Source organism: Amblyomma mixtum, chromosome 5 (genome assembly GCF_055824585.1).
Source record: "Amblyomma mixtum isolate Tamu chromosome 5, ASM5582458v1, whole genome shotgun sequence".
Taxonomy (NCBI): domain Eukaryota; kingdom Metazoa; phylum Arthropoda; class Arachnida; order Ixodida; family Ixodidae; genus Amblyomma; species Amblyomma mixtum.
The window spans coordinates 64,851,887-64,869,363 of NC_143016.1; the positions used below are offsets into that span (position 1 = coordinate 64,851,887).

The window sequence follows — 17,477 nt, forward strand, 5'->3', positions numbered from 1 at the left end:
CCTTTCATTTCTGAAATTGTACTCAGCGTGATTCTTGTTCAAAGCGTGAAAAAAAAAAAATTGGAGTTGAGCTCTCGCGCTGCAGGTTGCATCGTCTGCTTCTCCGCAGATTACAGCGCCTGGCATGACACTATATTTACGGCCAAATAAGCACTACAGTTTGCCCTCAGTCGCAGTCGTGCATCTTTAGGGCGGGGGCTGGCGAAGATACCACGTGACATTCGGCGAGTGGCATGCGATAAGCGAGATCGCTTTCTCTTCCGAAGTTCGAATGGACCCGCTTTGGAGCCAGGCAGCCAAGAGCAGAAAAACGAAATTCAGTGTGCTGTCTCGTACGGACCACAAGAAAGGAACGACCAGCCGACATAGCAACCGCAACACCAATTCTTTATGTCCTTGTTGTTTATGTCGGAGCGCACGTGACTGAGTGAAGTCCTCACCGCGGCTTCGATTAACGCGAGACACGCTGGCGGTGAGCGCTACCTGCTTGCGCTGAGGTGCCTCGTTTTCAGGTGACCGAACATACCGCGGCTGGGGCACCGACATGCCTCGTCGCCTCATCTCCGCGTCCTGTATACGTCTGTCATGGCTCTAACAACAATGGCTCAGTGCGGCACACTGAACATGAACACACTGAACAACAATATCGCTGTGCCGCTCCGGCAGCGCAAAGAAAAACTGTTTCCCACGAATATCTGTTCGTCTACACAATGTTCTGATGCCTGCCTGCAATGGAAACCTCACTTAAGATTACGCCATGTCATGCCACAGCACAGAAGCCACCCCACACGCATAGCCCTTATGGTTCCAACTTATGCTGACACTTGCTGTATTCGTTTCATTTCGCCCAGTGCATTGTGTCAATTTGTTTGGAGCTTCTGGCCGGCAACCATTCTGGCCAATCGCTTTTTTTCCTCTTGCAGAAGAAAGTGGACGAGATAGCGGCAAAGGCTGCCACAGAAGCTGCTGCGCCCCATTCCCGGCGCCAGCGACAAGACTCGGAGTATATGAACCAGTGTGCGAGCGACTGCGAAGGCGACTGTGGCAAGTTTCTGACATGTTGTGGTGCCCCGCGCGCCTGCACCGTGGGGTGCCGTCGAGGACAAAACGATCACAGCGCACAGCTGGCAACGGTAAGCGTAAGATATTTAGGGGGCTTTCTTTTTCCTTTTTATGCAAACGTATAAAGCCAGTAGCTTATATGCACAATGATGTGATGGTGATGATAAAATTTTTATGGCGCAAGGGCACCTGTGACCAAAGAGCGCCATGGAAAAATTTTTTGATCTACTCAAGGTGGGGTTAAAGACCCATTTCCCAGATATTTTACCCCAATGAAGCCTAACACTAGGTCAGGGGAAAGCTTGTACCCACTGTATCGCCGGTGGGTATCTAGTGGCTCTGGGGATCGAACCCCCTGGGTCGCATATGAGGCGGATGCTCGAACTTCTAGGCTAAAGCTGAGATCTGCAGCCACTGTTTAAACACACCCTTCATATCTTCCTTGTACACAAGTGACGAGCTCTGGCTAGTTATTCATGTTACCGTGCAAGTGTCACAGACACCATTATTTTCTTGCTCACCTGCATCGCATGAAGGTGGAATCAGTTACCGAAGTACATAACAAGCCGACTTGTGATGTGCAGGTGGAGACCCCTTTACCTGCAGTACCACGTTGCACGCAGCAAATGAGCACTGGATTACACCTGTACGCAGCAAAATTTCAAGCAGAGGAAAAATTCACATCCTCGAATCCACTGCCCAAGGAGGAGTCTATTTGCACTGGCGAGGAGAATGACAAGGTGTGAAGATACTTTTTTTTAAAGGTGTAAAGACATGCCACGGTTTAAAAGAACCATGACGTCCCACGCTTGCTTTGCCTATGGAGATGAAATTAGATATATTCGTAATTATTCAGTGTTAAGAAGTTTCCGGTTACTGCGAATACCAAACGTGCGATGTGAATCGAATGAAAGCTACGCGGAAATACCACTCGAACGAACTTCGAGGGACTTCGATGAAGTGTCCGCTTAAATGAAAGCCTAGAGTTTAATTCTCCAAAGGTTCTTTCTGCTGTCGGAACGTGGAATAAGCTTCCCAGACAAGCATCAAGTCACAGGTTGAAATTTATTCGTTCACATCATCAACCGAATCAAAAGTCCCACCTTAATCCTTACATGCTACGCGGTTAAGTACCCTTCACACACAATGCCCAACAATAGGGTGCGAGATTCGGCCCCGGGGCTGCGACGCCCGCCCTCCGGCAATGTTCCTTCTTTCCTTCTGAGATGGCCGCAAATCAACATCGGATACACACCCTCGCCATACAGGTGACACCATCGCACAGCTGGTCCTCAACTGCGCATTCTTCAATTCTGGGAAGAGTTTGTCTTGCCGTCGCTGCTGTCATCACCGCCGCCGGCCCCGCTGCCGTCTTTACCGAGGTCGGGCGCGAACCTTCGCGTACCGCATCCGCGCAAGGACGTCAGTGCTGGAGTACTGACGTTCTTCCATTGTACCAAGACTCGAGGAAACCGCTCATTTCCGGTGCTCAGGTGACCTTGTGGTAGGCGTCGAGCGTAACACCCGGTGAATTGAAGTTTGGTTGTATGGGGTATAACGTCCCAAAGTGACTCGGACTATGACGGACGCCGTAGTGAAGGGCTCCGGAAATTTCGACCATCTGGGGTTGATTAATGTGCACTGACATCGCACAGTACACGGGCCTCCAGCATTTCACCTCCATCGAAATGCGACCGCCGCGACCGGTATCGAACCCGCGTCCTTCGGATCAATAGCCGAGTACCATAACCACTGAGCCACAGCGGCGGCGCGGTAAATTGAAGTGAGCACGCCAGCTACTCATTTTAATGAAGCGAAGTGAATTGCAAGCATTAAAATGGCTCCGAAGCACCTTTATTTCATACTCCTGAGAACTCCTCGCATGTATTGGTTACTTTGCCGTTTTTATAAATTGCACTAGTTTTCCGCTGAAGTATTCACCATTGCCAACGCCGTAAAGTGGGTGATTTCCTCTAAGCTCTTACGCTACATTTCTTTTTACTGTTAGAAATGCCCGCTGGATGGCACAAACTATATGTCAGCTTCTACAGACACATTAATACCTCTCGCTAAAATCCTCGTGGGCTTTATTTTTTTAGACAACAGTTTCTGCCTCGACTTCATCCCGATACAGAGGGAGGCAAGCGCAAGAGCCAGAATGTCGGCTATTGCTCGAGCTACAAGTCAGCTGCCCAGCCATACTGAACTAAAAGAGATCAAAAGTGTCTCGCAGTTTTTAAGTTAAATTACGGCAATGGAAAGTTTTACATGCCGCAAAGATTCATAATTGAATAGCCTGGAATTTCACGGACGAAAATTGCCGCATGCCTGCCGAAATTATGCGGGGACCTGGAAGCAGTATCTTCAGAATTCGCATTGAACTGCGTAGAATACGAATAAGTTCCGGTAAGGGGGAGGGGATTTTACGAACATTCGTTTAAGTGCAAAGTTTTAAGTTACGTTTGTTCGAGTGGTATGTCACTGCATTCAAAATTTTTAAGACTATTCGCAGAGCACCGAACAAAACTTGGTGCTGCCAGCCAACTCTTGCGCACTCATTTTGACGTGCTTTTGTTTTTATCACTATGTGCAGGTGTCCTTTGAGGAAAGGGCCAAGCTCTTCCGTTGTGTTGACGACGAGTGGGTGGAGCGTGGAATGTGCGTGGTCAAGTTGCTTGAGGACAAGGAAGGCAAACGGTGCTTGCAAACGCGGCTCAAACAGGTAAGTGCTCCGCTTAAACCGGGTATTCATTGCATATGGATTGCGCTCCTATAAAGGAACTTTTACCATTGAATATTAACTAAGTGTAGATTTATGTTTTGCACTTGAAGCGAAAGAAACTCAGCTCACTGAGACTAGGGAAAGCATAGGGAAATCATGCCAGCCAGCAATCTTGACAACCACGGCAACAGGTTATAATATCCACGTGCAAAGCACACAGTGCGGGCAAGTATAAATGCAACCTCATTTTCTGTCTACCACATTGCCCGAACTTTGCGTTTGAAAGCTAGACAAGCCTGCACATACGTTCCCTCTATATTATAAGCCCAGGAAAGAGTGGAGAATCAAGCTAATTAAAAATCGGTGTGAGCAAGTTGGTTGGTTGCTTTTCATGAAAGTTTAAAATAGCGCGATAAAACAGGGAAGACAAACAAACGCACAAACGATAGCACTAGTGCTGCAGCCGCAGTCTTGTTTCGGTGTTCCTTCATGATCTTCGCTTTTTGGCGCTGCATGCTTTAAATTTCGGCATTATCAGTTAGGTTTGCATCGGAAAGCGAGCCTTGATAATTAGCGAGCACCTGATCGTACAGCTTGTTTTTCAGAAATGAAAAACGCGTTTCCTTCGTGATGTAATAAACGCAGCGCTTGCAATCAGTGGTCGCCGCGCGCGCACCAAATTCGGAATGTTGACCCGTCGCGGTGGCTTAGTGGTTAGGGCGCTCGGCTACTGAGCTGGAGTACCCGGGTTCGAACCCGACTGAGGCGAAAACGCTTAAGGCGCCCGTGTGCTGTGCGATGTCAGTGCATGTTAAAGATACCCAGGTGGAATACCAACTCGCCAGCAACTGTGGAGGTTATGGCCTGTACGAAGATACGTTCCAAGGAGGGCTGGCTCATGCAGTCCTTGGAGTTCGCACTCGTAAAAAACGGAGGAGGAAGAGGGGGAAGGGGAGAGGAGCACATGCTCACTTTTCCTCCTGACAGAGGGTTTTCCACTAAACTGTTTTTTTGGGGCTTCTCATGTGAAACGCACTCACAGTGACTGATTTCGCGTCCTTCCGCTTTTTGTTTCTAAACGGAGCCTTCCGAGTGCAAACGATCTGGTATTACAGTGTTGTTGCTCTTGAGCAGACAAGGGAAGGTTGGGGCTTGTTATGACATACATGAAGGAAGCCAACACTCACTGAAACCAAAGGGCATAGGGGAATGGGTTTTTAAAATTATGGTTTCGATCAGCTGCAGATTGAGAGCTTAATTATTTTATCGCTTAATGATGACTGATTACAAAACAGAAGAAAAAACAACCACATGCCGCCGGTGAGATTCGAACCCTCGACCTTTGAATTTCGCGTCCGGTGGTGTATACCAACAGAGCTATGGCAACGGCTGTCCAGTCTCCTGCTTTTCGGGGGATTTATGTTGCATGTGACCTAACGTTGACAGTGTTCACCAGCACCACCCTTGTGCATAAAGGCGGACATGCTACGTCCAGTAATACCTCGAGTGTCACGTGAAACGTAATCGAACGGTGAGGGCGGAAGTTGTGCGAGAACCCTCTTATGCTACCTGTGGCATCGATACTTCCAGAGCCGAGGCCGTCGTTAAGCTGTTGAGCAAAACAAGGGAAGGGAAAAGAGGGGCTCGTTATGACACTCTTGTTTTCTTCCTTATTGCAGGTGGTGGAAGTATGCACCAACCACTACATTCACTCAGGAACTTCCCTAAAGCCAGCAAGAGACTCTGCTTGGGTTTTGGCATGGATCTCGGATGCTCCAGATTGTGCAGATGGAAAATCACATAAGGAAAAGTTTTGTATGCGTTTCGAAACGCCAAAGATAGCGGCCCAGTTCAACGAAGTCTTTGAACAAGAGGTTGCAAAGGCTAAAAAGGCCGCAGTGTTATCGCCCCAAGTTGTGCCAGGGGCAGCTTCTGCCGTCGGTGCTACATGTTCGCCATCAAAATTTCCCACTCTCTGGACAACGATGGCACCCTCCACGTTTGGGTTGACAACTGCCACTACTGTGCCGTCTGCTGTTTCATTTGCATCGCCCATTCCTGCATCTGTCATAGAATCAGACTCATCGCTAACAAGTCTGCCCCGTCTACCAGCCACCGATTTTGGCAAGGTATGTCCTCCAAAGCCCGGAGCATGGCTCTGTGACGCATGCTATCTGAGGAATGAGGCCAGTAAAATCACATGTGCACAGTGTGACTTTGCAAAACCAGGCACAGAAGAGCCAAGGACTACAGAAACAGCCGTGGTTGTGCAGCAGCCACCTATGAAACTCGATGTTCGTGCTTCCAGTTCATTTGGAAATGGGAGCAAGCTGCCTTGTACACGAGGAACAGAGTCAGGCCCAGAATTCTTATCCGGTACCACAATGCCAGGCAAGAAAAAAACCACACTGAACAGTTCAGTGTTTGACGGTACTTCTTTAGACCAGAACGGAAAGCGCGACGTTGTTTCCCTGCTTGGTGACCTGGCTGTTAGCTCACCAGCCGATAGCATATATGACGAGACGGCTGCCAATAAAAAGGAAACCACACAACTTGGTTCCATATTTAATGGTACTCCTTCGGACCAGAAAGAAACCACGCCAGTCACGTCTACGTTTGATGACACTGTTGCGTCTGGAAAAAACGTGTTTAATGCATGGACATTGTGCTATCCCGCAGAAAATACAGAAATTTCAAACGGAGAAGACAAGCTTGCTGCTTCAGTGACTACAGTGAAGGAGCCACCAAATCCCAGCGTTTTCCCAGCGTTCAACCTCGAAACGATAGCTGTGACCAAGAAATATGAATCAGCAGAGCAGGCTAATGGCGCGTTGTCATCCATGGTGGGTGCAGAGTCGGAGGTCAGCGAACTAAACTTGGCACCAACCAAACCTCAGCCACAAATTGAGCCTCTGTCATTTCATCCTCAGGCCACATCCTCAGTCACAAAGTCCACGCCATCAGTTCCCAGTGCAACATGGCAACGGGTTGATTCGCTAAAAAGTGAACGAGATTCACCGAAATACTTTGCAGCGAGTGCGGTGTTTTATCCGGTTGTTGCCGTTCCAAAACTTGTGGAGGCCAAGACAGGCGAGACAGGCGAGAAGATTCTGTTTTGTGAGCGGGCGAAGCTGTATCGGTTTGACGCTGAGACGGAGTGGAAGAAGCGTAGCATTGGCAAATTCAAGATACTACGTCACCTAGAGTCCAATGTGTGTCGCGTGGTGATGCGCCGGGATCACGTTCTCAAGCTATGTGCCAATCATCGGATCATGCCGGATAATAAATTAGGCCCGCTGTGTACGAACGAGCTTGCATGGGCTTGGTCTGCCAACGATTACAGTGAGGGGAAGCTTTGTCAGGAAATCCTTGCAGTCCGGTTCAAGGCACGTGAACAGGATGATCACTTCAAGCAGTTATTTGAGAACTGCAGGGACAAGGCCCTGTCACTAGCTCCGTTGAAAAATGCTGGAAATGGTAGTAATGACGAAACTAAGGCGCAGGAGTCTGAGGGGAAGAAATCATTGGAGCCAACGCTGTCGCCGGCCCCGTCTTGCGTCTCCTCTCACATTCTTTTATATGGATCGCGTCTTTACGCTCGTCTTTGAAATGAGCGCAAATACTGCACTTTGGACTTCGGTGACTTCTCTCACGGTGCAGCTCGATTGGTAATATGCGACGAGGGGTACCGGTCAATTTAAGCGCATGTAGGCGGCTTAATGCTGATCCGCACCCTCACTCTCCTTTTACTTTCTCTTTCCCCCTTCCCCAGTGCGGAGTAGCAGGCCAAGACCACAGGCTTACCGCCGACCGACCTCTCCACTTTTCCTTTCATTAAATTACTTTCTCTCTCTCATACAAGTGACTGAGTAAATTGAGCAGTTGAGCAGCGTGTTGCAGCGAAAAATTACCAACCCGTTGGAACCTCATCGCTCTGGCCGCTCGAGCCGCCGCGACGAGTCAAAACGGTTTTTTGCGCCACGGCGGCCGGAATCGCTAGCGTTTTCGCTTTCATGTGAAACAGGCTTTAGAATTTTCGTTGGGCGACATTCCAACCTCGACTGTACTTTCCAGAGTGTTTATTTCTCACAGTGTTGTTCCTTTACCATGCACGTAGAAGCCTATATTAATCCAGGCCGCCATCATGCAACCAGTTGTTGCGTCCTGTACTGGTATAAATTCTACCGAGGCCGCGGCCCGTGCCCAGTGCTATTCCGGTACTATTTTATTTGCGATTTGACATCATGGGTCATGGAATAGCCGGCCTTTGTAGCAGAGCATGAAAGCTGTCATCTTTGCTAACGCTGTGGTAGCCAAATGTGCCATGCTATTCCCATTGGTAAATTGGTAAATTGGTTTTTTGAGGAAAGGAAATGGCGCAGTAACTGTCTCACATATCTCGGCGGACACCTGAACCGCGCCGTAAGGGAAGGGAGGAAGGTGGGAGTGAAAGAAGAAAGAGAGAAAGAGGTGCCATCGTTTCGCCATTCTCGTAAGCCAGTATCTTAGGCGACAGTATTGACTTAAAAGGAAAGAGCGCCCACGTGGGAGTGAGTTCATTAGAAATCTTTTTAATGGCATGCTCTTCCTCGCACTTTCTAGTTGAAAGGCTTACATGTGCACTGAACGTTCTTTACCGTGCAGCCGCCCCACCATAAGACATTGGAGAAGTTTGCCGCTCCTATCTCCAGCGGTGGAGACACTGCGCCTGCGGGAACTGCACCACCCGCTTTCACCTCCTGCTCCTCGAGTGTTAGCAGTGGCCCGCAGTCCACGGCTGACAACCTGACCAAACCGTCGTCATTCGCCTTTTGTCCTGACAACGCACACCGTATTTCTATGAATAAAGCAACAGCAGACGAACCAGCTCTTCCGTTAGCCTCAGCAACCAGCCAGCAATCCGGATTTTTGCTTGGTCCTGTGCGCCCGTGCAGTGATGAGCCATCGTCTACTTTCACGCTTGGAAAGGATCCTTGCAATGCTGATGTGACTTCAACTACCAGTGCGCCAGTTGCCACGGCGTCAACTCCGAAAATAGTAAGAGCACCAAGTATGCTAGATTTATTTTTTTTATAGATCTTTGTGTCTCATCAGACAAATTTTGATGCAAGTCTCTTTGCTTGGGTGGAACTCACGCTTATGCCTGCTTCGAGACTGTTGAGACGTCTTGGTTCTACCCCCAGGAGTCTTCTCTGTCGAAGTCGTCCGCCTCTAACCAGCGGTCGGTTGCCCTCAGTCCAGGGCTCCGCTGGCCACTGCCGCCCGTTGAGCTCGCTGTACCAGACCTTGTTGGTCCTCACAGCGGTCGCTGGACAGCAGAGTCTCCCACTGCTCCGCACTCGGGTTTTGTATTTTGGGGACCACGTCTATGTTCTGGCAGGCCCATGTGATGTGGCATAGAGAAGCTGATCTGTTCGCGCCGCCCCGGGTCACGGACCAAGAATCTTGTCGTCTTTGGATCTTGTGCCGTTGCCTAGCAACAGCGACGCCACGCTATAGGTCAAAAAGGCAATCACATCGACATCCACAACTGGCAGTCGAACCCGCGGCGGCGCGAACAGAACAGCTTCAAAGGCCACTGCGCGAGAGCACTAGGTTATCGCCGCAGCCGAACGTGCCTCGTGTTGCTGTTGTCACCTCGTGTTAAACTGCAGCATACTCTCGCACTGTGCATTGCACATCTTGGTCTTGGTCAACTTCCATCTGCGGCACGAACAGATCGATCAGGGCTTAACTGGAGTCTGATATCGTCGCCAGACGTGCCGACGACCCAGCGGAGCAAAACTGAGCCAATCAGGCTAAACGCTTTTGCACGTCTGTTCTGTTTGACTACGTTAGGACCCTACCTGTTTTTTTTTATTTATTGATGGTTTTCCCAAGGTCACTTTCGAGGTCAAGTTTCACATTAACCGGTGAGCCGGTTTGACCTTGTGAATTAGTCTCGCACTAAAACGAAAAAAAATAAAAAACAATTCTCGAGCCTACGAAGTATTATGCAAACAGTACCTCAGAACCCTGAAGGGACCTATTAACGCTTCCACGGCTTGTTTAAGTGTCTCTCGATTTTTTTTTTACTTTGCGGGCTTTCATTTCCGTCGAATAGAAATGGCTACGCTAAGAGTACCTCGTCGGAAGCACCTGGGTAGGACCATTTTCCCGGCTGTCGACAACTTCCCAATTTTCACCTGAGCCTTTAGAGACATACTTAGAAAGTTAACTAATGTCTACTAATTATTAAAGTAGGCGGAAGGAAAAAATACTATCCATTGTTTTACGTAACTCCTAGCAATATTAACTTAATTCTATTTCGGAGGAACGCTATGGCTTTTTTTTTTTTAACCCTTGATCGACACTGGCTCGGAAACGCTCTATATAAGACATCCATGATTACGCTCAGGCATAACCCGAAATCTACTTTGTCAGTCGCGTTCCTGGTGCTTATCCAGTTACCAGATATCAAATAACGCGGTTTGTTAGCTGTCTCTTGCTAGGTAGCTTAAGTCTGTTGAGGAGGTTAGAGTATAAATTCGCTCTCGTCAGTGTATACATATCACTGGGACAAAGCCTCGTTGCATTTACTAGGGGGCAATAAGAGTACCTTGCATTTTTTGTCGTGAGGTTAATGGCCGCTGTGCTTTTCTTGTTCCATGTGCGAAATTTTAAATTCATGTATGGCTTCCATTGTAATGTTTGCACAAAAAGCAGGGAGTGTCCTTGTCAGCATATAATTGAGGCATGTGAATACAACTCAAGAACGAAGCGGCTTTTCCCTGTCAAAGGACTCCCTTTCAGCCAATGACGTCAGCGGATTCTCATGATCCTGCTATCGTGACAACGCAAGAAGCGGCGTGACAGTGCAAGGAGGGGACTGTCCCCTTTCATCTGCCACTCCTTGCAATGTGACACTAGCAGGCTCATGGGAATCGGCCGACGCCATTGGCTGGAAGGAAGTCCTTTGACGGGGAAAAGTTGCTTCGTTCTTGAGTTGCATCCTACTATAGTGTTGCTACTCAGCTCCGCTACGCTATCTGCTTTCAACCGCAGCCTGCCGCAACTATCTTTGCGGCAGAGTCGGTCACAGAGCGCTCCGCATACTCCGCTCTGTAGACTGCAAGACGCAACAAACACATGCAAAACCACACAAGCCGATCAAACATAAGATCATCTGGGTACCGGGGCACACGGGGGTGGCAGGAAACCAGGAGGCAGACAGGATAGCTCGAGGATATACTAACTACCGAGCATCCAACGTCAACGACCTTGAGGAATCCCTGCCAGTACCTCAGGTATACTCGGCCATACTCAACAACTACAAAGGCAGCAGGATGCGGTACCCACCACCGCACAAATCTTTAAACAAAGAAGAGGCTGTCACATGGAGACAACTTCAAACGGGGTCATATCCAAATCTAAACACACTAAGTAAAATTCACCCCACACTTTACGCACACAATTGTCCGTGGTGCCACGAAAAACCTACACTGTATCACATCACATGGGCATGTCAAAAAGTCGACATCGTCCCAGTTATACAAAACCCAAGTGTGGAGCAATGGGAGGGTCTGCTCTCCAGCGACTGCCGCGATGACCAGATCGGTCTGATACGGCGAGCTCAGCTGACGGCCGCATCCAGCGGAGCCCTGGAATAGGGGCAACCGACCGTTGCGGATGGACTCATCTGACCACATAAAAAAAAAAGCACTTGTGCTAGAGCCAAATAAAGTTATCCTATCCTAACCCTCTCATATTTCTGTTTTGTCTTTTATAGTTCAAGTTTGGCAGCAATGAGAAATACAAATTCAGCTTCAGCAAGGAACTGCCATGTATAGCGGGCAAAACGCCGAAGTCTCCTGGCAAGCCCCCTAACGTGCAGGAAGAGTAATCGGGCACTTCGAAATCTTCCGAACCCAAAAGCTACTACCAGCATATCGTGTTCTTGCCTTCGAAGGTGAGTACCACTCTAAATATTTAGCATACTGGCAAAAGAGAACACCCAGTGAAAGGCTGAACAGGCACTGTAATACTGAGCTTTAAGCGCCATCTAGAGGCACTTCCAACGCCATCCGATGTTTCTCAGCTGCAACTTTGGAGAGTGTACCCGTTTAGTGCCCTAGCATGGTTTAGTTCGCAGAACTTGTGTCCAGTGCTTGCAAAATGTCATTGGTGTGCATAAACGAGTCAGCAGTAGATGTTTACTAGAGCGGTAATCTTAAGTGGAAATGAATAATGAAATTTTGGAGATTTAGAGCTGTGCAATTCTTTAGCCGTGTCTTTGTTACTTGCCCAAAGTACACACAGCAAAACTGATAATTCGAAATGCTCGTGAACTTGAAGATTTTCAGCAGTCCCAAGGCTTACAATGCATGTTATGTCGAATAATTTGAGCGGGCGCCAATATGACACTGGGCAAATAAATCGTTTACTCTTATTATGACTTCCGAGAATCCTCAAGAGCGCGAAAGCTGCACTATATGTGCGCTGTGGACATTTTCTTCAGTAATGTTCAGTAAGCAAGTTTTAGTAGAACGTTAAGTTGGGCGAGTTGGTGTGGGTTCATGGTTGAAAAACAGCGCGCAAAAGACTAGAGACAAGACTAAAGGCAACGACAGGACAGCGTCCTGTCGTTGCCTTTACTCTTGTCTCTAGTCTTTTGCGCGCTGTTTTTCAATCAGTAAGCAAACAGGCAAATATGACTGGCGCATCTTGTTTCATAGCTTGTTTGTACCGAGCGACACTAGTCGCTGCCTTGTTGTTTTTGTCTTTGTGAGGGACTATGGTCCCTTGAATGAGTCCAATAAACTTATCTTCAAGGTTTACAGCTTGCTTGCTTTTAGCGCCTGGCGGATTCAGTATAGTTCCAGCGTTTCGCTTATGGTATAGATTTCCCTGTCTCCTCCTCCGCACCGAGACGCAGTACAAGCTCTCATGCTTGCGAATTCTTTTCTTTTGTCAAGTTGAAGGTGCGGTATTTGGTTGTGCAGTAGAAAATAGCGCTGTCAGAACTTCAGAAAGGTTGGCATGCCGAGCAAGGCGCGTGTTCAAGAGATGTTCGAAAGATGTTCAAAAACATCACTTTCACCTGCCCATCCTTTATCGGACTCCTCAATGCTTCGCTCACTGTCAGCAGGCGGCGGCAAGCGTTGGGGCGAGTGCTGTTGATGAGGGAGACGACCTTCGCTGATCATTCAGGAACATAAAAAGATACGTGGTGTGCAGACGTTTTAACTTGCCTAACCTAAATTCTGGCCACAATGACAAGCCCGCCGAGCTCCATTAAGAGCAGTTTATCGTTGAACATCGACTGCAATTTGAAACTTAATTTTCGAAACTTTCTAAATTCGAGTAATTCTCGATGTCCGAAGGACCTCAGATTTAACCACAAGCTTCTCTACTGCTTGACGAACAAACTCTTCATCTGTGTAATGCAGTTGCACATCATACTGGGAATGAAAAATATATCGTTATAGTGCTGTATTTTACGTTGCAGCTATTTCGCCTCAATTTGCATCCATTTTTTTCAAACGTCAGACAACCAAAAGCATCTCGTTTTCTAGTGTAGGTGTTTAAGACGCAATTACTATTTGGTACTGTCCCGGAGAATTAGGTAGTGCATGAAATTGCAGCGTGCGTTTGCGCACCAAAAGCAGCATTAAAGTGGGTAGTGCTGCATTTACGTTTGCTAAAACCTCACATCTTAAAGTTATGGCTAATACCGACATGGCAGGCACTTTTAATAATTCTGTTTTCGCTCCTCTTCTTTCAGGCCAAGGGAGTAGCTGTGAACAGTTCTACTGCGGAAAGCAATGATGAGCCGTCGAGTCAATTAAAATGAGCAAAACTGTGAGAAGGCCCAGATGGTCCTCTTTCTGCCAACAGTTCCAAAGTTCAAACTATCTATGGATCACAAAACCATCCAAAATCGGTGAAGTTATCCGATGGACCTGCTGCGTTTTTTTTTTTCTATTCATCTTAAGTTTAAAGCAAATATACTTCAAAATATGAAAGTACAATTGGAATGGAGGAACTGTCTCTCCATGCAGCAAAAGAAAAAAACCGAGATTCCAATAAAAAAGACTAAAACCAACAACTAAATTGTAAATTGTGTGTTTTAACGCCCTGACCGACATGTAGGCTGACAAATGCTGTCATAGAAGACTGCGGCTTAATCTACACCACCTGGATTTCTTAAAGGACAACTCTGGAGATTTGGGACATTTTGAGTTGAGAACCACATTCCATTCCTTACAGCGCCCTCTCTCCGGCACAAAAAAAAAAAACGTTTTTTACAAATTGTCAAGTAGGAGTATTTTACAACAGCAAAAACTAGGAATCCGAACGTCCCGCATACTGTCACAAAACCTATCGTGTTCGCGTTGTCTGCCTAAACTGGCGACAGTGAGTCACAGCGTGCATCATTATTTGTCTGAAATTGCTAAAACCAAACTCGTGATTATTATTTGTCTGAAATTACTAAAACCAAACTCGCTTGCGCGATAGTTTTGCATCTACCCTCGGACACTTCCCGTGTACGAACACGACTCTGACTTGCCCGGCAACCTTCGCCCCAGAGCTAACGGCGGTAAAACGCGTACCGCACTCGTATGGCTATGGCGTGGCCGCTATGAACAGCGGCCGGCTGGCCGAGCGCCAGAAAACAAACGCCGCACGATATCATCCCGTTTCTATGGCAACGAGATAGAACAAGTAAGCTTTCTTTTTTTTTTTCTGCCGGCAAATTTTCACGGCTCGGCGGAGAGAAGACACCGCGATCAAGGCCAGTTTGGAGGCGTGAGGAGGGTACTTTATCTGGTCACTGGCGTGCATTGTCAACCACCATCCGCGTATTGTCCTGTGCTTTCCTCTCTTCGTCCCTCGTACAGTCTTTGTCAAAAGTAACCAGGTTGCATGGTTTTGCTTCTCAGTCGTACATTTAAACTATTATGCCAGCCCTCAAGCTCTAAATCTCTGTATGGTAAGAAGAACCCCTGTCCTCACCTTCAAAGAACTTTTCGACCTTAGGGAAAGCCGTAAAGGCACAAACGAGAAGCAAACCATCCAGCCTGGTCACTTTTGACAAAGACTGTACGTCGTTTTGCGCGGTTGCAATATGCAATTCACCCTCAACTATACCAGGTGTCCCAGCTAAATGTAACCAAGCTTTTAAAAAACACGGGATGTCCTAGCCGCCTGAAACCAAATGAGGGTTGTTTAGAGTCGCGTGACCTATAGTCTGCAGTACTTTTTCGTTCAAGGTTGACTGATTAGTTAAGCTTAATTAACTAACTTTTTAATTATTGACTTGAGGAACAAAGTGTCAATGGAAAAGTTGTACATGGCTTTGAGAAACAGCTTACTGAGACATTTGCAGCAAAGTAATATTTACGCAAAAGTAGTTTTTTTACCGGCCTTTAACCATAACCCACACAATAAGAAAAAGCTTCCACATGACAACGGTGCCACTTCAACGTCCCAAGACGCGCCTTAAAGAATGAAACCCATTTCTTTCTGAAGTCCTCTCCTCGGTGAGACTTTGGGTGTACATTGGGGCAGAGAAGTGAGCGAGCAGATGGTCACGTGATAACTTTCTTTTAAGGCCAATAAATGAAGCTACGTAAATCGTAACTTGACGAAAACAGCACTACTAGCGGTTTTTCGAGGCGATCTAAAACTTTTTCATTCACACTTTCTGCCTGAAGTTAACTAAAAAATTAGCTACTTAAACTTAACTAATGAATTAACTTTGAAGAGCGAAAAAGCAACCCTGAGTTGGTTTCACTGGACTAGGACACTTCGCCTGTTGTTAAAAGTTTGGTTATATTTAGCTGGGACACCCGGTATATTCTTACACCGTGCTCAGCAGTCATATTTCTCAGAATATGGCTGAACAAAAGGGGAGCAATCGAAGGCCCTGAACGGAATTGTCTTTCTGCGTGAGCTGGTACCGGGCGGCCCCTCCGTACGTTGTGTACACGAGATAAGCTCGCCCCAGCAGTACAGAGCGGCGATAAGCGAGTTATCAAAACTGAAGCATACGCCCGGGAAGAAAACCTTATCGAGGGCTCGCAGGCACCTAGCGAGCAGACCGGCTCCCTCGGCAGATGTGCGTCGCTCCGCCGACTCGCGCGCCGACGGCCGAGGAACGTCTATAGCGGGGATATCACTCGTCAAATGTAAATTATCTAATCTTACCACGAACACACATTCTTAGGTCACAAGATACACGGAACAGTAGAAGATTCAGTCGAATTATTCTGGACAAAAAATATCATACAAACTACCAACTCTTTTAAATGCTTTTCAAAAATCGGGTCTTGGTTTTCATACATCTCAATTACGTGAACGTTTTGTCGCTCAATATTTCTTAAATAATTGAAGAACATTTTTCGCGTAATTTGCGTTTTTTGTCTTTATTTTTGTTTATATTTCGTATGAAGTCAACTGCTTTGTATTTCTATTTCCTCCTCAATCATTGCTTGCCTAGTAAAGGAGGCTGCGGGTTAAAGAAATGAAGGGAGAAAGGAAGATAAGAAAGGAGACGTCAAGGACTTGAAGAATCACAGACCAATCAGCTTATTGTCCGTTGCCTACAAGGTATTTACTAAGGTAATCGCTAATAGAGTCAGGACAACCTTGGACTTTAGTCAACCAAATGATCAGGCAGGCTTTCGTAAAGGATACTCGACAATAGACCACATTCACACTAGTCAAGTCGCTTGCCTCTAAAGCGACTTTTACCCGCATTCTTCTTCATCACTGATGGAGATAACAAAGTTTTTGTTGTTGTTATTATTATTATTATTATTATTATTATTATTATTATTATTATTATTATTATTATTATTATTATTATTATTATTATTATTATTATTATTACATTGTTATACGGGCCGTGTGCAGAAAATTTGTCTCTCGCGAGTAAGAAGCCGGAAAATAACAAAAAGATAGGGATAGGGAGTAATCAATGCCGTTTGTATTTTAATTTTTTTGCGAGGGAGGGGAGGTGGGGAGGTGAAGTTCGTCAAAATTTCAGTGTGCCTACTTGAGAGCGACATCACAGCACTGAAATTTCACTGTAAAACGCTTATTTTCTTACTGCCGCGTGGGCTGTAGAAAATACAGAAATAGATGTGGCAGAAGTGAAACCCAAGTTAGAGCATGCTACCACCGATTGGCGCTCGGTACAGTGACGTGCTAGCCTAAGATAGCTTCCCAAATAATGCCACAAATGGTGAGAAAAACAGGAACAACACTCCCGAAAAAAGCGGATGTGGTATGTGGTCTCCAAGCGGAAAGTGGGCTATGAGGCATGCAGCAATACTTTTCGCTAAGATGGTCATTCCCCAACGAAAACTGCATGCCTTTATAGGAACGCTCGCATGCGATTACTGTTATTTACTAAATGCGCTGAAAGAAACAAGCAAAGGTGATGGCGATCTTAATTTTGTCTTCATTCTGCGTGCCTTAACACCTCCCTAGAATTCCTTGATCTCCAATTGCTAAAATTTGTGGATGATAGTCTTCACCAGCTAAACGTTCCGCCCCTTATACTTGAATCCTTTTCCACCTAGGTTGTCGCGGTATTTCGAGCCGCACTTTTTTCTAAATGTACGATAGAGTAAGAGCGGGGTTTCAGGAACAAGGGAGGATAAAGCTTTTATAGGGTTGCTGGCAGCAACTCCGCCAGTCAGCAGCT

The 17,477-nt window shown here is 46.9% G+C and overlaps 1 protein-coding gene across 4 annotated transcripts in view; it reads left to right on the forward strand.

The window, feature by feature from the left end:
- The window catches only part of LOC149342460 (uncharacterized), a 134,889-nt gene that overhangs the window by 20,457 nt on the left and 96,955 nt on the right, over nucleotides 1-17,477 (forward strand). The window contains exons 3-9 of one of the 4 annotated variants that reach the window (XM_089544830.1): nucleotides 924-1,133; nucleotides 1,647-1,802; nucleotides 3,656-3,784; nucleotides 5,464-5,913; nucleotides 8,429-8,821; nucleotides 11,553-11,732; nucleotides 13,548-13,865. In XM_089544830.1, the coding sequence (XP_089400956.1) occupies nucleotides 924-1,133; nucleotides 1,647-1,802; nucleotides 3,656-3,784; nucleotides 5,464-5,913; nucleotides 8,429-8,821; nucleotides 11,553-11,666 (1,452 nt within the window). In that variant the 3' untranslated portion in view covers nucleotides 11,667-11,732; nucleotides 13,548-13,865. The other 3 variants (XM_089544832.1, XM_089544831.1, XM_089544829.1) reach the window with 3 other exon arrangements.